Raw genomic sequence first — 24831 nt, forward strand, 5'->3', positions numbered from 1 at the left:
TCTGAGGCTAGAGCCTATCTGGCTCAGTTCTCCTCAAGAGCATCCCGCATCTACTGAGGGCATGTGAGGAGAAAGGCATCAGAAGCAAAGCGAACGTGAGCTCTCATTGCTGGAGACCAACTTTCAAGGAATCCACCCCCAGGCACTGCTGTCCACCAGCATCCTTGGTGCTCCGTTCTGCTGTCCAGGGTCCTATAGGATGAGCCTCTTTGCTTCCCCAGCTTGACACCCACCCCTCCTCCACTTTGCCCTTTTTTTTTTTTTTTTAAATTACTTCTCCATTAGAGGACTTGTTCAGAGTCCAGATATATCCTAATTTCATCCAAAATGGAATCTGTAATTCAGTTCCTTATTCTCTTTGTTTGGGTGTGATTTCTGACTAACAGAAATGGATAGAAAACTGCCCTTCATTTCTCCTTCCTTCAACTTTTTTTGGGTTTACTTCTATGTCCTTTTTCTAGCAACAAATACCTACTCAACACCAACTGGCCCCAGACACTATTTCAGATGACTGGGATACAACAGTGAGCAAAACAGGTAAAACCCTGCCCCTGTTGAGCTCACACTAGCAAGTCCCACTACTCTTTCCCCTATGATCCATGAAATATTTAAATGCCTTCTCTGGCTTCCAGGCACTCAATCTTTAAGATTTTAGAATAATTGTGCATTTGTCAGGGTTCTCCAGACAGACAGAACCAGTAGGACACACGAGAGGGGATTTAATCAGAGAAATTTGCTCACATGATCACAAAGACAGAGAAATCCCACAACAGACCATCTGCAAGCTAGTGAATCAGAGGTGGCAGCATGCCTGGGTCCAAGTCTGGAAGCCTCAGAGCCAGCAAAGCTGATGGTGCAGCCCCCAGGCCAAGGTCAAAGGCCTAAAATCCCCCAGGAAGCCATGGTGCAAGTCCCAGAGTCTAAAACCCAAAAAACCTGGAGTCTGATGTCCAAAGACAGGAAGAGAGAAGGTGCCCCACTCAGTAAGGGAGAGAGAGCAGAGAGGGAGAGTCCCCCTCTTCTGCCCACATTGAAGGCAGGCCTTCCCTTCTCAAGCCACTGACTCACACCCATCTCCCCTGGAAACACCCTCAGAGACACACCCAGAAACAATGCTTCACCAGTCACCTAGACATCTCTCAATCCAGTCAAATTCACACCTGAAATGAACCATCATTAATTCACAGACAGGAAAAGAGGCTGCATCTTCTAGTTGGTGAGTTCTCACTTTACTGCACTGTGGAGAATGTATTGATTCTTTGGGATCTGCTGCAGTCTCACCTGTGGCCTTAATCAACTGCACGTTTTATAAAGGCTCCCATGTTTGTCTGTACTGTCTGTAAGTGAGCAGATTCCACAGTGGCTGGTGCACTGGATGAAGCCTGAAGTCCTCTATGGCCTTACTAAATTATCCACTTTATCAATCAGTTTCTGTTACATAAGTCAGCAATGTGGCTCTGTCCATTTCTCCTTGTAACTCTGCCATTTTGTTTGTTTGTTTGAGACAGTCTCGCTCTGTCACCCAGGCTGGAGTGCAGTGGCACGATCTCGGCTCACTGCAAGCTCCGCTTCCCGGGTTCACACCATTCTCCAGCCTCAGCCTCCCGAGTAGCTGAGACTACAGGCGCCCGCCACCATGTCCGGCTAATTTTTTGTGTTTTTAGTAGAGACGGGGTTTCACCATGTTAGCCAGGATGGTCTCGATCTCCCAACCTCATGATCTACCCACCTCGGCCTCCCAAAGTGCTGGGATTACAGGGGTGAGCCACCGCGCCTGGCCGTAACTCTGCCATTTCTTAAAATCCATTTTGATGTTCTGCTCTTAGATATAATGAGCTTCAATACAGTCATACCTTCCTGTAAACTGTTCACATGATCATAATTGGCAATGACCCTGTATCCTTAGCAATTCACTCTGTCTTGAGATCCCCAACAGACATACAGGGCAGGCTGCACACAACGAAGGAAAAGTCAAATTTACGAACTAGAAGGTGGACTTCAGAAAGCATCCAGGGCCAGGTGCAGTGGCTCATGTATGGAATCCCAGCACTCTGGGAGGCCAAGGCAAGCAGATCGCTTGAACCCAGGAATTCAAGACCAGCCCAGGCAACATGGCAAAATCCTATCTCCACAAAAAAAAAAAATACAAAAGTTAGCCAGGCATGGTCGTACGTGCCTGTAGTCCCAGCTACTCAGGAGGTTGAGGTGGGATAATCACCTGAGCCTGAGAAGTCAAGAGAAGTCAAGGCTGCAGTGAACCATGATCACACCACTGCACTCCAGCCTGGGTGATAAAGGGAGACCTTATCTCCATAAAAAATAAATAAATAAAATAAAAAGCATCCAGAACTCAGCAGGGAGAATATAAGAGATGAACACATAAAGGAAGGTCCCATGGCCAGGCGCAGTGGCTCACACCTGTAATCCCAGCATTTTGGGAGGCCAAGGCAGGTGGATCACCTGAGGTCAGGTGTTCGAGACCGGCCTGGCCAACATGGTGAAACCCCATCTTTACTGAAAATACAAAAATTAGCTGGGTGTGGTGGTGGACACCTGTAATCCCAGCTACTCGGGAGGCTGAGGTGGAGGAATCACTTGAACCTGGGAAGTGGAGGTTGCAGTGAGCCGAGATCACGCAGTTGCATTCCAGCCTGGGTGACAGAGCAAGACTCTGTCTCCAAAAAAAAAAAAAAAAAACAAACAAAAAACAAAAAACAAAAAAAACAAAAACGTGCCAAGACAAGACCTGGAGGACGAAGAAAATCGCAGCACAGCTGAAGACCCCAACCCCCTCCCCCGTCTTCTTTAAAGTGTCTAGTTCTCTTTTTAATGTCCTTCATCATTTTAAATATCCTGTTAATCGTTCACCCATGTCTTGGTGCCAAATCAGCTGCAGTACCTGCTTTCCCTGCGTGGTTTCTGATTTTTCAAAGAGTTCATCTTCCAGCAGGGGTTCTCCTCAGTGGGCAGCCAGCATGCCCTGGCTCATGGAAACGTCCCTCCACAGCCAAGCTGTGCTTTATGCCTGCCAGGGTCCATGAGCTTCACTAGTTCTACACTACTTGTTGCACTAACATTCAACCGGTATTCCCACGCCACATGGGTGATACACATCTCAACCTCCCTCTGATCCACCACGTACCCAAGAGCTGCATTTCCTCCTTAAAAAGCTTCTCCTCCACATCCCCAGAGCCAAGTGCATCTGTCAGGCCTCCTCAGTTCACTCCTGGGCAGTAGGTGGAGTTTTCTAGTCCTCTTCCCAAAAGGTCCCAGTCACAGCTGCTGACAGCACCATAGGCTCAGGGCCAAACGAACATGGAAACTCAGGCCCAAGGGGCCCCAGGGCACCTACCTGTCCTCCACTCATGAGTTTTCACTCAATGACAGAGACCGTCTCCTGGTACCTGAGGCTCTCTCCTTCTTCCCTTTTTTTTTTTTTTTCCCGAGACAGAGTCTCGCTCTGTTGCCCAGGCTGGAATTCTCTGGTGCAATCTCGGCTCATCACAATGTCTGCCTCCCAGGTTCAGACAATTCTCCTGTCTCAGCCTCCCAAGTAGCTGGGACTACAGGCGTGCACCACCACACCTGGCTAATTTTTAGTAGAGACAGGGTTTCGCCATGTTGGTCAGGCTGGTCTCTAACTCCTAACCTCAGGTGATCCACCGCCTCGGCCTCCCAAAGTGCTGGGATTACAGGCACTAGCCACCGTGTCCAGCCTCTTCCTTTAAATGCAGCTATATATTTGTGAAACTATTTTATCTAAAAAACTGTATTTTCTAGCATTTTTACGCTCAGTAGGAACAAGATCAATGCCAGCTCAATCCACCCAGTGCCTGAAGTCTGACACAATTGTTTCCATATTAGTTTGGGGGGCACCTCTTGGCCTTGTATCTGCCTACTTCAGAATGAATGGTGCTTAGCAAAACCTAAATCAGAATTCATGCTCCCCCAGCCCCTGTCCAGACACCCACTGTCGTGCTGGTGACAGTCATTCACTTTCTCTCGCCTCGTTGTTAGGGTGTGAACACCTGGAGGGAGATACGCTGTCATCGGAACGTCCCCAACACCAAGCGTGTGGCAGTTGTTCATAAAGGGTTCATAAACAGATTCAATTTTGCATTAATTTTCCCATCCTCAAACTAAGTTCTAGGTGATTTAATCAATTGAGGAAGGATTTACAAAAGCTACCCATTCTGAGACATAGGTAAAGTCACAAATACTTTCATACATTACTCAAATACTTTGAAGTACAATTTCTCTCTCCCTCTCCACCACCCCCCGCCCACCCCGCCCCGGGCTAAGGTGATCCTCTAACCTTAGCCTCCCGAGTAGCTGGGACCACAGGCATGCGCCACCACACCCAGCTAATTTCAAAGTGCAGTTTTGTCATCAGATAAAATGCAGGTTAAGTATGAGCACATCATCCCCCAATTTTTTCATCTATAGGCTAACATCCCAATTTATATTAAGGATTCCATTTTCTTTCTTTCTTTTTTTTTTTATATGTGGATCAATGTACACTATAATTTTCTTTTAAGCCTTTTTGGGTCTGTTTCGGGGAAGCGTTCTCCACTCACCATCCAGTTTCATCTGCTCTGGGCAATAATAGTGAATCACAGCTAAGAGAGCAGCACCATCACTGCCGTCTCTCATCAAATCCTCCAACAACGGGAAGTAGGGTGACTGCCTAGCAGAAAGGTGCTCTCGTCGATAGCGGACCTGTAGTTGATAAAAGGAAAACGGTCTCTGCATGTGATGTCTCTCCACTACCATATATGTTACAGGCACACTGTTAGATCGAGAATTAACATAACGCCTAACAGACAACATGGAGAACAATTGCAATCATCTAGAAAAAGTTAGAAACGTCTGGATTACGTACTTTGCCTGGAACATATATGTCTAGATCCAAGGAGCTGGGCTTCATGGCTACACTGGGTAACAGCAACTACTTGCTAGCAATACCAGAGCCAGTCTACTCTAAACTGACCTGGAAGCAGAGGCTGCCACTAGTGCAGGCACACAGGAAAGGAGACAGAACACACACCTACACTACCAAAAGCCGACGTACTAGACACTAACGAGAAACAAGTTAAATGGTGAACATCCTGACGCTTAGAAGACCCAAGTTACTGTTACTTTTCTAAGTAATATCACTAGCCTCAGTCATTAAGAAAAACACAAAACAGCATTAATATTTAGTTTGAGAAATTTCAGAAGCCAGGTTAGACAAAATTTCTCATAACACAACCACCACCACTCTATTAACTGCAATGAAGCATCAGGAGACGAAATCCATGCAAGGTGCTCCAGAAGACAAGTGTCTGCTCAAGGATTCCATGTTTCTGCATTTAGAGGAAGCCACACGTGTGGCCTTCTGCGCTCCATCAAACCCTCAGATCTGCCCCTGTAACTGCATGTCAGCGAACAAGAGCACAGACACAGGCCACTGAGGGCAGGACACTCAGCCCCAGCCCCACTGCCAAACAGCCTGCAGTACACTCGTGTTTTCTGCATTAACAGCCACAATACAGCTTTAAAATATGGCATTTCTTGCCAACCACATTTTCTCCACGGAGGAAAATACACGATACAAACTAGAGGAAGAAAACCAGCAATCTACAATAAAAAATGACTGATTTCTGAGAGTCATGCAGCTGAATCAACTTGAGGAGAAATTGTCTAAAATCAAGAATTTCAAGTTGTTATGTCAATAAGTACATCGTGTAGAATAATCAATACTGATGTTTAGCAAAAAACATTTGTAACACATTCTCTTAAATTTAGCAATAAGGCTTATTTTATGTCAATAAAATCTGTTTCAGCACACACTTTAACTTGTTTCTCGGAGCCCACGGCACACTCTACAAAACGTAACCCGCCTCATACTGTACCACGCGTGCAAACTCCACGGGTTCCAGCATGCAGTGCACCACAGCATGCGCCAGGCCAGGCTTCCACACAGACAGCAGACACGTGAGGGGTGGCCACAGGCATGCGGGAAAGCACATGGTTTCTTGATTAAAGATGGATGGGGTGGGCTTAAGGTCAGGTGAAACACTCCTGAACTACAAGAGTCCAGGAACTTCTATAGTTGTCTTGCAAATCAGGTGTTTTGAACCTCTAGGCTGTACAGTGCTGAGGTTAGACCTCAAAATCTGTCTGTCTTTCTCAGGCCTTTCCACACTTCTCCTCACTGACCTATTTACTGAACACTGGGGTCAGAAAGTTAGGGTTATGAACTATCTAATAAAAAGGCATTAAGGGACCCCTCACTCTTGGTAACATGTTTCTGTTTTTATAACTCTCATGTGAAACCTCACTTCCTGTAGGGACAGATGAAGTCTGTGAGCCCTTGACTAAATCACGTAAGTGCTTTGATATTTAGCTCTTCAGTCTTCAGGATTCAAAAAGTTAAAAGATCTATATTGATTTAGAATGCTTTCCTCTTTCTTCTTATTAATATATTTCAAGAGAAGCAAAATGATCTGTGAGCTCTGCAGCAGAATCCACCGCTACTCAAAGGAGCCCTGTATCCCAGCTTACTCCCACTGCTATCGCCTCGAGGACGGACTTCAAAGGAAAATAGGGGCCCAATAATGACACTGAAGGACACAGGCAGTTAATGGAGTACGCATAAAGCCCTCTGCAAGATCTGCATCCAAAAGTTCCCGAGAAAGGCACCACTGGCACCAAGTACTCTCCCCAGGGGCCTAGGTAACAAACTGGCTCCGCTTCCAGAATGGGTCACCAGGTGGAGCACAACTAGGGTTGGAAAACCAAATGCTGTTTTCACCTTTCTTTTTATGTGAAAATTCACACTTAACTCCAGAAAGCCTGTGGCCAGGCTGACCTAACTCAGACCCTTGCCTGGGAATAAGGAAATGCCCCTTCCCCACTCCACGCAGGCCAAGGCAGCAGGAGTGGCTGCAACACCCGAGGAGGAGAACAGAGGAATTTGACACGCTGGTGAGAGCCCCTCTCTGCAGCCCTCCAGCCCTAGTCACCAGGTGCATCACCCGCATACCTGGACCACCCAGCTGATGGCTCCTAACAGATGTCATGTGACATACCACAGTCAGGCAAGGTAACATCAGAAAGAACAAAATATACAGAGTAACTTGGGCAACTAGACCACCTCTCATTCCCTCTGTATCTATCACAAAAGAGAACGCCCTCTCCATTACGTGCACGTTGATCACTTAAAGAAGTAACTAGGAAACTGGGCGAAATGTAACTTAAGAGTTCCAAAGTGCCATATTACAAGGCCTATTCGGCTCAGAATCAGGCCAATTCTTGTGCTATATAAATAACTCCAAGGTGGGACATTTAAACAACAACAACAAAAAAAACAGTTTTGGGTGCGAGCAATTTTTAATGGAAGCAAGTGATCGCGACAGGATGGCTCTGTAGATGGCAGCTGGCAGCTTGGGGTTCACTTACAGGCACTAACTTCCAATACCACTTGGAGGGAGACTGCTCAGGAAGCGAGAGAAGGAAGGCAGGAGAGGAGCATCAGCAGAGCAGGTCCACGTGTGGACGAGGTAACACACACTTCCCCACGGCGTTTACACGGCAGAGGCGGGAGAGCCTCTGGTAAGCAAAGTCTTCTAAGTGTACGTGGCCATAGGCATGTTGTATTAGCAGATGATTAAAGTGGAAGATCACGAGTCACCTCCACAACACTATTCTTTGCAGTAGCAAAGAATACTTCGGAAACTTGGTATGGGCTGGGTACCAAAAGGCAAGAAGTCAGCTCTGACGCGGGAAGGGTCTAGTGCTTAGTCTGTACCCATGTGTTAAACATGACCATCTGAGGAACAGGGAGGAAGCTCAATGCTTAAGATCCAGATGAGGGAGGCATACCGGGTGGCCTGACTCACCCGCCCACCCAGCTAACAAATGCATGGCCAGGGGCCGGTGCCACTGGCGGGGGAAGGAGGAACAGGGGAAGGCAGCACACCGCTCTTCAAAGGCGAGACCTTATAGATGGTCGGGCTGCATCTTGTGTGCACTGAACTGAGTGAATTCAGTCACACATGTGCTTGCAAAAGAGAAAATAACGTCAGAGGAAGAAAAAGACTAATGGCTGGAAGGTGCAGCCCAGCCATCATGCCACTTCAGTAGGCACGTAGGGTTCATCCAGCAGAATCGTGGCACAGGCACACAGGTACACCACCAGCTACGCTGCACCTCATGGGCCATTTAAGGACTTTTTGAGGGCATCTTTAGCAATAGGCAATTTTCCCCTTGTTTGTTGACTTGTGGAAGCTAGCGCCCTGGTGGGCCCTACGTCCCTCACTCAAGCTTGCCAATTCCCCCAAATACCCTCACCCACCATAAAGTGCAATACAAAACACCCCTTCCCAGGGAGAGACAGGGGACAGGCTGCCATGGTCACATCTCACTGAGGTGTGGAGAATCAGCCCACCAGGTGAATCCAAGAGACTAGCTGCTTCTTTGGTGAGTAAAAATAGAGAACAAGCAAATAGTGGAAACTAACAGAATTCTTTAAAATTGGGACCAACATTAACTTAGTGCATTCCAGAAAAATTAAATTTACCCTTTACCTTTTGATGAGCTGGACTTTCCAATAACTGTTGTTTTAATTTAACTTCTTTCTCTGTTATCTCTCTCATTTTAAGATTTACCTAAAGTAAAAGAGAAATGCATTAAAGAGGTAATTGCTGTCCCGCACAATTGTATCTCCACAATTATCTCCCAGAGACCCCCACTTCACCTGATTTACCTCTGACTCTTAGACATAGGTATTGTTTAGGCCAATTACACAGATACAGAAGTACATGGATTCCACATGATCCACAACAAGGTCCGCCTGCTACCACCAGGAAACCACCTGCCCCCGACCCCCACCCCAATGCCAGCGCAGTGCTCCCCCATCACTGCGGGACAGAGTCACTACATCTTGGCAGTGGTCACTCACCAAACAAGTACTGTCAAACAGCTAAGCTTCTCCAACACCAACAGCAAATGCCACTTACAAAACAATCTGGTGGAGACATCTCACTAAAGAGCCTAACTTGTGACAGGATAGGTCACACATCCCAGACCATGCAAAAATCGTACCAAACCAAATCTAATTATAAAAGTTTAACTATACACCCCTTAAAAATTAATTCAACTTCTTAGAAATTTAAGTATTCTCTCCTATAAATTACTAACTCAATATCAAAATTGCAATCATAAAGTATGGAGAAAAACAGCAGTGCTTAAAGGGGCGAGGTAAAAGCCATGATCAGACAAAAAGGCACGGAGCTGAATGCTTCGTCATCAAACAACACAGACAAGGGAGTCCACCATGCACATCAAATCAGGAGTACGAAAAAGTGTTTTTAAAACTAAAAAAGAAAAGACAAAAAAATCAATATAGATAATGTAAAATTCAATCAATGAGAAAGTAGAAGAAAGGATATTTAAATCCACAACCAAGTTTTGTATGTATGATTAAAAGACTCCTTTGCAAAGGACGAGTGTGGCAGCTCACACGTATCATCCCAGCCACTTGGAAGGCTGAGGCACGAGGATCACTTGAGCCCAAAAACCGCAGGCCAGCCTAGGCAACACAGCAAGACCCTCTTTTTTTTTTTTTTTAAGTCTTTGGAAAAGCTAATCAAGAAAATGAATGAAAATACCAATACATAACATGAAACAGTCATATTTTTGGAGGAAAGTCGAAGCCACTAAAAAAGCACCACGTAAAAACACAGCCTTCTTAAAATGTAAATTGATTTGAAATTTTTAACGAAACTAACATTTTAAAAGAAAATATAATTATAAATTACCAAAAAATCAAGAAGACTAAACATAGTAAGTCAAACACTTGCTTGTAACTCTGATCCCTGTGAAAATAATACAGAAAAGATCATTCAAAAGCTGAAAATCCACAAGACAATCAAGGCAAGAGGGGAACCTTGTAAGCAAGGCAAACCTACACAGAGCAGAGCGCGTGGCCCCAGTGCTGGGGAAGAGATGCCAGGCAGGGGCCCTGCAAACACCCCCAAGACGCCTCCCATCCTCAGACCAGAGACAAGGCTGCAGACAAGACAACGGTTGAGAGTCAGTGTCTTAAAAAGTTGGAGCAAGAACGCAGTCCCACCTCATCCCACAAAGTAACCCCAGTAGCACAGCAGAATGGAGCCATATTTTCACCTGAAAGAAAATTCAGTCAACCTAAAATTTTATATCTAGCCATATCTTTGGAAAATGAAAGCAAAATGTCTTTTTCAGAAAAGAAAAAGCTGAGAGAATTCAGTAGAACTGCTTGTAAAAAAAAATGCTAAAAGAAGTTTTTTAGGCTGAAGGAAACGATACAGATGGAAAATATTTTATTAAATCTCTACCTTATAGTACAACTTCTTTTGTATTCCATGACCACATGGTCAGCAGGCACAAAGCACCTCTCCTGTGGACCAAATGACATCAGTGACCTCGGGACATGCACCTGTGCACCTGACTGAGTTACAAGCTGAGCCACTAACAAACCAGTTATTCACATTTGCAAATGTGTTAAGACATCATCTCAAAAACCAAAGAAGTGTTTGTTTTTTTTTTTAAATGAATGTCTGTCACTAAAGGAAAACTACTTGTTTCCAGTAATAAAATTTGAATTTCAGAAAAAATTTAAATTTTGGAAAACTTGTTTCTGCCACCAGAAGCTAGATAACTTCCTAATATGTAAAGGCTTTTTTGATGAGATTGGCGATTTTTTTTTTTTTTTTTTTTTTTTTGAGATGGTGTCTTGCTCTGTTGCCCAGGCTGAAGTGCGGTGGCATGATCTCGGCTCACTGCAAGCTCTGCCTCCTGGGTTCTCGCCATTCTCCCGCCTCAGCCTCCCGAATACTTGGGACTACAGGCGCCCACCACCACGCCCGGATAATTTTTTGTGTTTTTAGTAGAGACAGGGTTTCACCGTGTTAGCCAGGATGATCTCGATATCCTGACCTCGTGATCCACCTGCCTCAGCCTCCCAAAGTGCTGGGATTACAGGCGTGAGCCAACACGCCCAGCCAAGATTGGCAATATCAATGAATGTAAGTTTTGACGCTGTGTCATGAAACGTGACAACATTTGGAAGATCTACATAACTCAGTGAAACAATTTTCCAAATGACCAAAGCATGAAGCTGCAAAACCCTGGGTGGGTAAAAGGTCCAGGAAGAATGCAAGAACCAGAAATGGTTACTATAGTAATAACAGAGTATAAAAAACTCACTGATCTAGTACCCAGAATCTATAAAAGAACAATGCAACAATAAAAAGACAATCCAATTTTTAAATAGAAAAAGGGTATGAATTCCTCCAAAGAAGATATACAGCCAGGCATGGTGGCTCACACCTGTAATCCCAGCACTTTGGGAGGCTGAAGCAGATGGATCTCTTCAGCTCAGGAGTTCAAGACCAGCCTGGGCAACATGACGAAACCCTGTCTCTACAAAAAATACAAAAATTAGTCAGGTGTGGTGGCTCACACCTGTAATCCTAGCTACTTGAGAGGCTGAGGCAGGAGAATCACTTGAACCCAGGAGGCAGAGGTTGCAGTGAGCCAAGACTACACCGTTGCACTCCAGCCTGGGCAAAAGGGCGAGACTCAGTCTCAAACAAAAAAAAACAGCCAGAAAATAACAAATGTTAGCAAGGATGGGGAAAACTAGAACCCTCAGATGCAGCCAATGGGAATGTAAAATGGCACAGCTACTATGGAAGACAGTCTGGAAGTTCCTCAAAAAGCTAAACACAGAATGAATACATGACCCAGCAATTCCACCCCAGGTATATATCCAAGAAAAATGAAAACATATATTCACACAGGAAACTTGTGCATGAAATCAGCATTATTCACAATAGTCAAAATGCAGAAACACTGCAAATGCCCATCAATTGATAAATGAATAAACAAAATGAGGCATAAGCACACAGTGGAATATTATTCAGGCATAAAAAGGAATGAAACGCTGACACCCGCTACAACACAGATGAACCCTGGAAACATGCTCTGTGAAAGATGCCAGGCACAGAAGATCACATACTGTATGATACCATTCATAAAAACTGTCCAGACTGAGCAAACCCATGGATACAGAGTAGACTGCTAGCTGCCAGGGGCTGAGGAGAGAATGAGGTCTGGCTGCTAATAGGTTCAGAGTTTTTTTGGAATGATAAAAATGTTCTGGAATTAGCCAGTGATGATGACTATAAAGCTGATATGGTTTGGCTCTGTGTCCCCACCCAAATCCTATCTCAAACTCTAATCCCCATAATTCCCACATGTTGAGGGAGGGACGAGGTGGGAGGTGACTGGATCATGGGGAGGTTTCTCCATGCTGTTCTTGTGATAGTGAGTGAGCTCTCACAAAATGCGATGGTTTTATAAAACAGTTTTCCCCACTCTTGCTTGCTCTCTCACGCCTGCCTCCATGTAAGACGTGCCTCTTCCCCTTCCACCATAATTGTAAGTTTCCAGAGGCCTCCCCAGCCATGTGGAACTGAGTCAATTAAACCTCTTTTCTTTGTAAATTACCCAGTCTTGGACAGTTCTTTAGGCAGTGTGAAAACAGATTAATACAACACCCTTATGAATATATTAAAAACTACTGACTAGGCCAGGCACAGTGGCTCACACCTGTAATCCCAGCACTTTGGGAGCCCAAGGCAGATAGATCACTTGAAGGCCAGGATATCAAGACAAGCCTGGCCAACATGGCAAAACCTTATCTCTACAAAAAATAAAAAAATTACCCAGGCACAGTACCACACACCTGTAATCCCAGTTCCTCGGGAGGCTAAGGCAGGAGAATCCCTTAAACGCAGGAGAATCCCTTAAACCCAGGAGGCAGAGGTGGCAGTGAGCCAAGATCACACCATAGCACTCCAGCCTAGATGACAGAGCCAGAGTCTCTCTCTCCAAAAAAAAAAATAAAAAAATAAAAAAATCCACTGACTAGTACACTTTAACAATAGTGAAGTTTATTGCATGTAAATTATATCTCAATTTCTTAAAAACATTAATTGATGATAGTTTCAAATTCCACATAATTAATCTTCGAGAAACTATTGTTTGTCAAGTTTTGGTGTAATAGCAAAAACAGATTTGCATACTTCTCAGAAAAGACTGTGAAAATACTATCCCCTCTTCCAATTATATATCTACATGAAGACAGATTTTGTTCATGAACTTCAATAAAAACAACATATTGTAACAGATTAAATGCAAAAGTAGATAGGAGAATCAGCTATCTTCTAGCAAGCCAGATAGTAAGACACTTGCAAAATTGTAAAATACTGCCATCTTCCTTATTTCTTTTATTTTGAGATGGGGTCTCACCCTGTCACCCAGGCTGAAGTGCAGTGGCACGATCACGGCTCATTGCAGCCTCAATCTCCCAGGCTCAAGCAATCCTCCTGCTTCGGTCTCCCAAGCAGCTGGGACTACAGGTACACACCACCATGCCTGGCTAATTTTTAATAATTTTTGTAGATGGGGTCTCACTATGTTGTCGGGGATGGTCTTGAACTCCCGGGCTCAAGAAATCCTCCCACCTCAGCCTACCAAAGTGCTGAGATTCCAGATGTGAGCCACACACAGCCCCTTCTAATTTGTTTTGAAAAATAGTCATTTTTCACTAAAACGTTGTTAGTATTAATATGAAATCAACTTACAGTTATTTTTAAATAAATATTTTTAAACTTTCTGATTTTTAACTTCTAGTATGGCAAACATTGATAGATTAAAATTTTCTTTACAAGTTCGGCAGGATGCACTGGCTCACACCTGTAATCCCAGCACATTGGGAGACCAAGGCAGGAAGCTCGCTTGAGGTCAGGTGTTTGAGAACAGCTTGGGCAACACAGCAAGGCCCCAGCTCTATCAAAAAAAAAAAAAAAAGTAAGTTATCTGAGGTCCACAGCAATTTATAAAGAGGTCCTGGCCAGGCGCGGTGGCTCACGCCTGTAATCCCAGCACTTTAGGAGGCCGAGGTGGGCAGATCACCTGAGGTCGGGAGTTCAAGACCAGCCTAACCAACATGGAGAAACCCCATCTCTACTAAAAATATAAAATTAGCCGGGCATAGTGGCAGGTGCCTGTAATCCCAGATACTCGGGAGGCTGGCAGGAGAATCACTTAAACCCGGGAGAGGGAGGTTGCAGTGAACCGAGATCACGCCATTGCACTCCAACCTGAGTAACAAGAGCGAAACTCCATCTCAAAAAAAAAACGGAAGAGATCCTGAGACCAAACTGTGTGAAACTCTTGATGTATGCAAAGGAATTAAGAACAACAAGAATGGAAATTATGTAGATAAATATTAATGAGTTTTGTTCTCAATTTTTAAATACTTTAAAAGATAAAAGAAAGCCAAAACAGCACAGCTGGGGTAAAACGAATGACAACACAAAGGTCAGCAAGGAAAAGACGCATCTTCTGCTATTTGTGCAGTGGCATCACTTTGACTTGCAGGCAGCCTGTGATGGTCTAAAGATGCAGACACCCTAAAGCAACCCCCACAAAATACTGGAGGATAAAAGGGAGTACTAAAAAAAAAAAAAATCCAAAATAACCCTTAAAAGAGAGAAGAAAAAGAAAAGAGATAAACAGAAACAGACCAGATGGTAAAACCAAGCCTTATGGATAATCACATTAAATGCAATTGGTTTAAACACTCCAAGAGATTGTCAGATGAATAAAACAGCAAGAGCAACTACATGGCATCTGCAAAAAAATTCACTTTAAAGACAAAGACAACAAGAGGTTAAAAGTGAAAAGAATGAAACATACACCGTGCAGCCACTATTCACAAGCACTCTTGAATCCACATCTACATTAAATGAAGTAGACTTTTGGGACAAGGATTACCACCAGTGATAAAAAGCAACATCTCATAATGACAAAAGAGTTAATTCATCAACTAATATCAAAAACTTGAATACGTGTAAACATAACAGACTTTGAAAATACACAAAGTAAAAACTGACAGAACCAAATGGCGGGTTACAAGTGCACAGCTCAGGACCTTCCACCCTCCTCTCAGATTAACCTACTAATAGGACCGAAGATACGAAAATGGTAAAGGAGACGCAAACACCACCAACAACCAATCTGAACTGACACTGAAGACACTCTACCTTCAAACAGCAGAATCTTCTTTTCAAACGCATATTAAACATTCTGCAATGTAAGGCATGTCGCGGACCCTAAGTCCCAATAAACTTAAAAGGATGAAAATCACACAGTATCTTCCCTGGCAACAGAATTAAACCAGAAACCACAACACAAAAAGCTATCTAGAACCTCTCTTTAAGTATCTGGAAATTAAACATCTGACTTCTAGATAACCCAGTGAGAAAAAAGAATCCGCAGGGGAAACAAAATATTTTAAAGACACTGATGAAAGACATGGCCTATAAAAATATATAACGCACGGCTGCAGGGCCGCCTAGAGAGGAATCCACAGCTTTAAATACCTGCCTTCAAAATGAAAAGGCTTCAATAACTAACTCTCCCCTTAAAAAACTAGACAAGGAGAACAAATTAAACCCAAAATACAAAATAATAATAAAGGTAAAAGGAAATTAAGTATTAATAGAGAAAATAAAAACTAAAAGCAGATTTTTTAGAAGATTCATAAAGTTGATAAATCGGACTAATCAAGGTAAAGAAAAATGAAAGAAATTGCCAACCTCAGGAAACAAACAGAACATTGTCACTACAGATCGCAGGTATATTAAAAGGAAAATAAAGAAATATAAACCTTATGCCAATAAATTCAACTACTTAAATAAAACTGACAAATCCCTTGAAAGTCACAAATTACCAAAGCTGGCACAATGCTAAATAGAAAATCTATTATCATACGTATATTAAAGAAATTAAATTCATGATTAAAATCTTCTAAGAAAACTCCACTCCCAGATTGCTTTACCAGTGAATTTAATATTTAATTTCCTTTTACCTTAATACTTCCCAACTCACTTTTTTAGCCCAACATTACACCAACACCAAGAGAAATACATCATGAGAAAAAAAACTAGAGACCAATATCTGCCAAGAACATTGACACAAAAATCAACAATATATTAGCAAATTGAATCCATCAATATATAAAATAAATAATAAACACAACCAATTTGTGTTTGTCCTGGGGATGGAACGGCTGGTTCAACATCTGAAAATCAATTAATGTAATTCATTGTATCAACAGACTAAAAATGAAGTCATATAATCATCTCAATAAATACAGAAAAGGCATCTGACAAAATTCAATACGTATTCATGAAAAAAATACCCTAACCAAACTTAAAATAGAAGGCAACTCCTGGCCAAGCGTCGGAGGCTGAGGCGGGTGGATCCTTTGAGCTCAGGAGTTCAAGATCAGCCTGGGCAATGTGGCAAAATCCCCTCTACAAAAATTTTTTTTTAATTAGCCAGGCGTGGTGCTGTGTGCTGTAGTCCCAGCTATTCAGCAGGCTGAGGCAGAAGGATTGCTTGAGCCCAGGAGAATGAGGCTACAATGAGCTATGATCGTACCACTTGTACTCCAGCCTGGGCCACAGGGTGAGACCCTGTCTCAAAAAAAAAAAAAAAGGGGGAGCACAGGGCAGGGAACTCCTAATAAAGGGCATCTATGAAAAAAAATTACAACCAACATTCATCATTTCAACGGTTAACACAGTAAATGTTTATTCCCTAAGATTAAGTACAAGCAAAAATGTCTTCTTTCACCAATTCTATTCAATATTCTATCTGAGGTACTAAACAGTGCAGTAAGGCAAAAAAAAAAAAAAAACAACCTTTATAATTAAAAAAGAGTATACATATTAAATAGTAATACAAATGACTTTATACACAGACAACATGATCTTGTACATAGAAAATCTTAAGGAATTTTCTCAATGCCACTAGAATAAATAAGTTTAGCAAGGTCACAAAATATAAAGTCAATATACAAATTATTAATTACGTTTCTACAGACTAGTAACGAACAACTGGAAAATGAAATTAGGAGAACACCATTTATAATAGAATCCAAAACACAAAAGATACAGAATAAAGTTAAACTATATACAAAATGTTACCCTGAAAAACCATAAAACATGGCTGAGAGAAGCTGTGAAGCTGTTAAGTCTACACAGAAATGGAGAGATATAAGCATGTCTGTGGGCTGGAATATGCAATATTAATAACATATCAATTCTCCCAAAATTCATCTAGCTTCAATGCATTCCCAATCAAAATCCCAGAAAGTATTCTTATAGAAGCTGACAAGCTGATTCTAAAATTAAGGGTAGGCATGCAAAGGACCTAGAATAGTGAAAACAATTTTTTTTTTTTTGACACAGAGTTTTACTCTTGTCGCCCAGGCTGCAGTGCAGTGGCATGATCTCAGCTCACTGCAACCTCTGCTTCCCAGGTTCAAGAGATTCTCCTGTCTCAGCCTCCCAAGCAGCTGGGATTACAGGCATGCGCCACCATGCCTGGCTAGTTTTTTGTATTTTAAGTAGAGATGAGGTTTCACCATGTTAGGCAGGCTGGTCTCGAACTCCTGACCTCCAGTGACTCACCCGCCTCAGCCTCCCAAAGTGCTGAGATTATAGGCATGAGCCACGACGCCCGGCCGAAAACAATTATTTTTTAACACAAAGGATATTGGCTGGAAGACTTAACATTGTCCAATTTCATGTATTCCTATAAACCAGACACAAAGATCAGTGGAATCAAATAGAATCCAGAAACAGACTCACATATATGTGGTTTACTGATTGTCAACAAAGCTGTCAAAGTAATTCAATAAGGAAAGGAAAATCTCTTCCATAAATGGTTTCAGAACCGCTATCTATATGAAGAAAAAAATGAACCTCAACCCTTCCCTCACATCATTCATAAAAATGAACTCAAAGTGGGTCACAGAGGCAAATGTAAGAGCTAAAACAAAAAAACTTCTAGAAGAAAACATAGGAGAAACTCCTCACAACCTTGGAGCAGGTAAAGATGTCTTCTATAAGACACAAAAGGACAAACCATAAAAGGAAATACTGATAAACTGGGCTACAAAGAAAACTTTAAAAGCCTTTGCTTGTTTTTTGAAACATAGTCTTGCTCTGTCGCCCAGACTAGAGTGCAGTGGCATGATCTCAGCTCACTGCAACCTCCGCCTCCCTGGTTCAAGTGATTCTCCTGCCTCAGCCTCCTGAGTAGCTGGGATTACAGGCGCCCGCCATCACGCCTGACTAATTTTTGTATTTTCAGTAGAGACAGGGTTTCACCACTTTTGGCCAAGCTGGTCTTGAACTCCTGACCTCAGGCAATCTGCCCACCTTGGCCTTCCATAGTGCTGTGATTACAGGTTGTGAGCCACCACACCCAGACAACCTTTGCTTTTTGACAGACACTGTTAAGAAAACAAAAAGGTGGCCGGCCTGGGAGAAGATCTTCACGATACATACATCTGACAAGGCCCTTGATTCCCAAATACATACATTTCTAAAAACTCTTGCAACTTGGTAAGACAACCCAGTTAAAAATTGGGCAAAATATTTGAAAAAGCACCTCATAAAAGAATGTAGACAAGCCTCTTTACCCATTAGGAAAACATTAAAACGACAATGAGAGACAGTTACACATCCACTCAAATGGCTAAAGAGAAAAGACGGACTGTAACAAGTGTAGAGCAACCAGAATTCTATCTTGCTAGTGGGAGTTCTAAATGGTACAATCATTGGAAAACATTTTGGCAGTTTATTCTAAAGACTGAACTTACACATACTTGTATTAAGTTATATATACTTATCACATGACCCAGCGATTCTACTCCTAAATTTTTACTTAAAGAAATAAAAATATTGCTGGGCACAGTAGCTGACACCTGTAATCCCAGCACTTTGGGAGGCCGAGATGAGTGGATCATCTGAGGTCAGGAGTTCAAGACTAGCCTGGCCAACATGATGAAACCCCTTCCCTACTAAAAATACAAAAATTAGCCAGGTGTGGTGGCGGGCGCCTGTACTCTCAGCTACTTGGGAGGCTGAGGCAAGAGAATCGCTTGAACCCAGGAGGCTAAGGTTGCAGTGAGTCGAGACCTCGCCACTACCCTCTAGCCTGCGCGGCAGAGTGAGACTACATCTAAAAAAAGAGAGAGAAATAAAAATATATCTGCACGCAAATGTCCCTAGTAGCTTTATTCAAAATAGGCAAAAACTGGAAACAATCCAAGCGTCCATCAACAGGTGGACAGATAAACGAACCATGGTATATGCACACGATAGAACTCTACCAAGCACCAACAGAACTTCTGACAGATGCAATGCCATAGGTCAATCTCAGAAACACTTTGTTCACTGAAAGAAGCCAAACACAAGAAGAGCACACACCACACAACTTCACTTTTATCAAAACCTAAAAAAAAAGCAAAACTAATCCACAGTGAAGAAGGCAGATGAGCAGTTACCTGCATTGGGGTAGAGGATTAACTGCAAAGGATCATGAAAGAGCTTGTTTAGGGTGATGGAAATATCACCTTGATTGTGGTGAATGCTAAACAAATGACTGCTTATCAAAACTCAAGTAAAAAGATCCACTGACTTCATATAAAATACACCTCAGTAGAGCTGTCTTAAAAAAAAAAAAAAAAAGACAAAAAACAGGCCAGCAGTGGTGGCTCACATCTGTAATCCCACCATTTTGGGAGGCCAAGGCAGGAGAATTCCTTGAGCCCAGTAGTTCAAAACTAGCCTGGGCAATATAGCGAGACCCCGTCTCTAATAAAAAATTTTTTTTAATCAGCCAGGCACAGTGGTGCATGCCTGTAGTCCCAGCTACTCAGGAGGCTGGGGAGGGATAATTGCTTGAGCCTGGGAGGTCAGGCTGCAGTGAGGCACAATGACACAACTGCACTCCAGCCTGGGCCACAAAACAAGACTCTGTCTCCCAAAAAAAAAAAAAAAAAGAGAGAGAGAGAAAGAGACAACAACAACTGGCTGGGCATCAATAAAAAATAAAAAGAGCCCCTGCAAGGTGGTTCATGGTGAAACTTCAGAGCACCTGGGAAGGAGGAAATCCTGAGTGAGGTCATCCGGGTCACACACAGGATGGGGAACCCGCATGGCAGCAGATTCCTCAGCCTGGAAGAGAGAAGACAGCTGGGCAACCCCCTCAAGCTGGGGAAAGCGCTTCCATCTAGTTACACAATCACCAGGAAAGGTGGAGGAAGGCTCCTTCAGAAGCTGTCTCAGAAATGGTCACAGAAATGCACAGCATTAGCCTTTCCTCAGACGGCAGGGAGGCTCCTGCACCCAGGTAGGGACCCCAGCCAGGAGGAGGCGGGTGAGCGGCCTGGAGCAGAGGTGAAGGGAGGAAAGTCCAGGATGGCAGACATGCAGGTGGCTGGGGCAGCAACCATGCAGGCAGGGGCAGGACAGAGTCCCAGAGGGATGCCACAGAGGAGGAGAGACTCAGAACGTGGCCATTCCCCCACAGATGCTGCAGAGGATGACACAGAGCCAAACCCAAGGAGGGAGTTACCCAGGTGTGGGTGTGAGAAGCTGAAATCTGCACTCAAATGCACCCGCGCACAGCAGGCATCTTGGAAACATGGTACCTATGCCCAAAGGGAATTCAGACCTTATGCATCAAAGAATTGATGCTGGAGAAAAAACTCACCCTTATGGAAATCGTACCAACAGCCCCAAGCTTATTAAACATGCAGCAATTTCCAATGGGGAGAAACCCCACCTGTATAGTGAAAGCTTTGGGGCACAGCTTGAAGTCAGTTAAGCATCTGAGAACCCACACTGGAGAGGGCCTAGGAACGCAGCGCGGATGAGAGAGGATGCTCGGGGAACTCGCACTTCCTACACACCCGGGCATTCACACTGCAAAAGGTGCTTTGGAAGCATTCAGCCGGCATCGCATCCTGCATTGAGGACTTGCACCCGGGAGAAAGTCACATAAGGAGAAACCACTAACATAAGGAACTTACATTCATATGGAAATGGCAAGAAAACAGTAAAATATGGAAAACACTGAATACAAATGTAAATAATGCATGAGAAAAAAGAAAAGGTCATGAAAACTAAACCAAGTATTAACTCCAGGAAAAACAAAGCATAATACAAGGAAAGGAACATGAGCTGTGAAAATGGGTGCCTGGACACAGGAGCATCAAGTCTGACTGTGAGTGTGTCCAAAGCTGCCAATGCAACCACAGGGGGAGTGAGAAGAGGGAGTGGAGGGCCATGGAAACCGTAATCACTGTAACTGCCATTTGTCACAATCCTGCCTCAGTAGATCATGTCCACAAATGAGGAGTCAGGAGCCGGAAATACAACATATTTCTTTAAAATTCAGAGGTAGAAACGAGAATAGCGTGGAAGGAAAATGATGTCTCTGGTTACAAGGAGACCACCTTCTATTTATCTGCCAAGTCCACAGAAACACAGAGGCCAGCAATGGCCTGAAAAGTCACTTATAAATGCACAGCAAACGAGAAACGTGACCAAGCAGGGGAAAAAGAAACATCTCCTCCTGCCCAAAGAATACGGGCAAAGATAACAAACACGTGATTCACCAGAGAAGGAGGGTAAGAGACAGATGCTCTTACCCAGAATCTGCAATTTTACCCAGAATTAAGTTTTTCTATGTCTTTACCATAGAAAAAGACCCTATTTTTCACCTTTCAAATGGGCAAGTAATTTTTAATAATGCCCAAGATATGGGAAGACATGGGAAAAGACACCTACACAAACTAATAGAAAGGAAAATGTTAGAATCTTTAGGATCAGATTTGGCCAAAAAAAAAACAAGCAAACAAAAAAAAAAGTCCTTAAATATGAACAACCATTCCCCTCGCAGGAACGTGGCCTGAGGGAAATCATCGTGGCTGGACAGAGACTACTGCACAGATGGAGAGGAGACAACTTGACCTCCAGCAACACTCAGATCACAGAAGGGCCACAGGGGAGTCACTGGAACGGCTGGCATCAGATATCTGGCCAATGGGCAGAAACTCATTGCACAGTACCGTACCAAGTAGAAATGTGGCTTACGACAGAAAGCACAGTAAGCTCCCCACTGTGTTGTAGGCCTATATAACACATACAAATAAAGAAAAACTATCAGAATTTTTACCAAAATGTTAACCATTTTCATAGGTGATAAGATTATGGGTAATTTACATTTTATTCTTTTTGTTCATCCATAGTTTCTACATTTTCTATAACTACGTCATTTCTAATACGAGGAAAAAATCAATAAAAGATATTAAAGAAAAGCTAAAATTTGACTTTTGATCAGAGGAAGCTTCCGCTAGCATTACAGGAGCGTCCCCGAAGCTCAGGCTCCTCTGGAAAGGTGAACTAGGCCTGAACACCATTTTCCACAGAATTCTTGCAAGCACTTCCCACATGCACGCTATCAGGTGAGAGCCAGGGATGAGTAAGACATGGTGCTCGCCACCAAGAGGCGTCCTCATGGGTAGAGGCAGAGTGGGGCAGAGATGGTACTGGCTGGCACCCAAATCTGAACTAGGGCCCGGAGGCTCCACTGAGTCCTAGAAAACCCTGTGGCTTTCTGTCCCTACCTCACCGCAGGATAAGGAAATGAAAGGAGTCTGCCCATCCACCTGGTTCACCAACCCCAAGCTTGGGTAGGAAAACAGCTAAAGAGCAGGGCAACTGTCTTAGAAAAAGTCAAAACACAAACGTCTGCCAACTCCTGACAAAGACCCACCTGTCACAGCGACGAAGGGGCCTTCCAGGGAGCCAGCAGATGGAGCACCGGCCTGGCTCTGCATGTGCAAGCTAACCATCAGTAACTCCAGAACCATCCTGCGTGAGCCTCTTATTCAGGCCCACTAATACAGCCTCACATGGGGCCACACAACCTTCTAGTTCCTTTGCTGTGTTAATGTGCAAACTTAAACACCTTTTTGCATATCAGGATGCTTACTAACCAAAGGCTCTGGTAAGGTAACCTTATAATTAGACACTACTAAAAGTAAACATTCTTTACATATATTGTATTTAAAATTACACTATGAGCTTCTAAATGTAAAAGGAGAAAATAGCATTTGGGAAAATGCCATTTTTTTTCCTTAATAATCAAAATGCCTTCTGAAGGCATTTTGATAAACTCCTTTACTGCATATAGGTGCATACTACGAAAATAAAAAGAAATTATTCACTGGCCAGGTGCGGTGGCTCATTCCTGTAATCCCAGCACTTTAGGAGGTCAAGGAGGGAGGACTGTTTGAGCCCAGGAGTTCGAGACCAGCCTGGGCAACACAGTGAGACTCCTTCTCTACTAAAAATAAAAAAAAATAAAAAATAAATTAGCTGAGCATAGTAGCACGTGCCTGTGATCCCAGCTACTCAGGAGGCTGAGGCGGGAGGATCACTTGGAGCCTGGGAGGTCAAGGCTGCAGTGAGCCATGATCGTGTCACTGTACTCCAGCCTGGGGGAAAGAGTGAGACCCTGTCTCAAAAAAAAAATTTTTTAAGGCACTTAAAGCACCGACATGTGCTGCGTTTTCAGATATAAATTCATCACCCTCTACTCTCGGCCTGCGGGAGAAACGCCTGCTTGCTTTGCTTCTTTTTAACTACAACAGACACATTTCTGGACACAAAATATGACTCGTCCCAAATGAAGGGCTGGGTCTCAGCGTGACAAAGTGTGCTGCTCTCAAGTGAAAAGGAGACCAGCCACAGGAGCAGAGTCACACGCCACATCTAGGCAGGGCACTCACCTTGTTGATCCAGAACACCATGGCATCCTCGAGGTCGTACGGAAGTTCTTTCGAGGCACTGAACGTTGAGAAGCGCTTGACACTGGCCACCACCTTCTCGATGCTGATCATCTCCACAGTGTAGGCCATCATCAGGGCATCCACCATTGCCATGTGGGCACTCTAGGGGCAGAGGCAGCAGCTATAATCCCCCAAACCCACCCCTCTTACCAGGTTCTGATGCAGGGAACCTGCTCATACTCAGAATTCTGGCCTAATTTCTTCATCCCTTGCCCTTTCTGTCTGAAGAGATACTCAGATTTGAGACCCGCCTCCCCCTCACCATCACTATTTCAAGCCTGGCATTTCTGACCAAGCCTCAAGACCGTTAGGAACCAGGAGTCTGTTCTCAGGCAGACAGGCCGGCCGGCCAGCCCTGTGGCCCACAGTGCACTGTCTCACACTGTCATTTCTTATTTCCTCAACAGCCCTATGGGACTCCCAGGAAAGGTGGTACAACTCCCACGTCGTGGTTGTGGGAAGGCAGACAGGAGACCTGCCCCAGGCCAACTGCCCACCAAAGGGCTCTGGCTCCTAGTCTAGAGCTCTACCTGCTACAGCTGCACCACGCTTTAGTGCAGCTTCCTCATATGACACGAGTAACACTCTCTTCACCCACTGCATGGCACCCGCAGTCTCACCGGGAACGCCATGGGAGCAACCAAACAAAGGCAGTGCAAGAGGCACCGAGAATGGCCCTGACCCAGAATGCTCTGGAAAAGGCACACCAGTAGCAAGCCTTCAGAGAAAGATGGGGGTGGGATACTTGGAGGAGAAAAAGACAGACTGAGTTACTTTAGCACAAAGTATGCATGAAACAACCTAACAGAATGGGTGCAACAATTACATTTCTCATCTGTAAAAAGTCTGCCTCAAGTATTTTTATTAACAGGCCTCACTCCAATCTCAGCATTCACAGAGCATTCCCAATGAGAAAAAGAGCTCAATGAAAGCTCTCTTTTCCCCATTCTCCACAACAGTCATGTGCTTTAAAAGATATGCAGTTTCCTAAGGAACGCCAGTGTGCAAAAGCACGG

General features: G+C 43.8%; 1 protein-coding gene across 14 annotated transcripts in view; it reads right to left on the reverse strand.

Annotated features, from left to right (window-relative positions):
- CAMSAP1 (calmodulin regulated spectrin associated protein 1) overlaps positions 1-24831 on the reverse strand; it is a 112621-nt gene that overhangs the window by 62719 nt on the left and 25071 nt on the right. For 6 of the 14 annotated variants that reach the window (XR_008510054.2, XR_008510055.2, XM_054520899.2 and 3 more), the window contains 4 exons: positions 23756-23917; positions 8571-8651; positions 5883-5954; positions 4578-4719 (listed from right to left, as the gene is read on the reverse strand). Coding sequence is in view for 11 of the 14 variants with exons in the window: in XM_054520899.2 (XP_054376874.2) it covers positions 4578-4719; positions 5883-5954; positions 8571-8651; positions 23756-23917 (457 nt within the window). In the remaining 3 variants the exon portion in view is untranslated. Of the gene's footprint in view, positions 1-4577; positions 4720-5882; positions 5955-7443; positions 7477-8570; positions 8654-23755; positions 23918-24831 lie in introns of those variants that run through there. The other 8 variants (XM_009245020.4, XM_063714529.1, XM_063714530.1 and 5 more) reach the window with 6 other exon arrangements.

The sequence above is a fragment of the Pongo abelii genome, chromosome 13, assembly GCF_028885655.2.
Source record: "Pongo abelii isolate AG06213 chromosome 13, NHGRI_mPonAbe1-v2.0_pri, whole genome shotgun sequence".
In the NCBI taxonomy this organism is placed as follows: Eukaryota; Metazoa; Chordata; class Mammalia; order Primates; family Hominidae; genus Pongo; species Pongo abelii.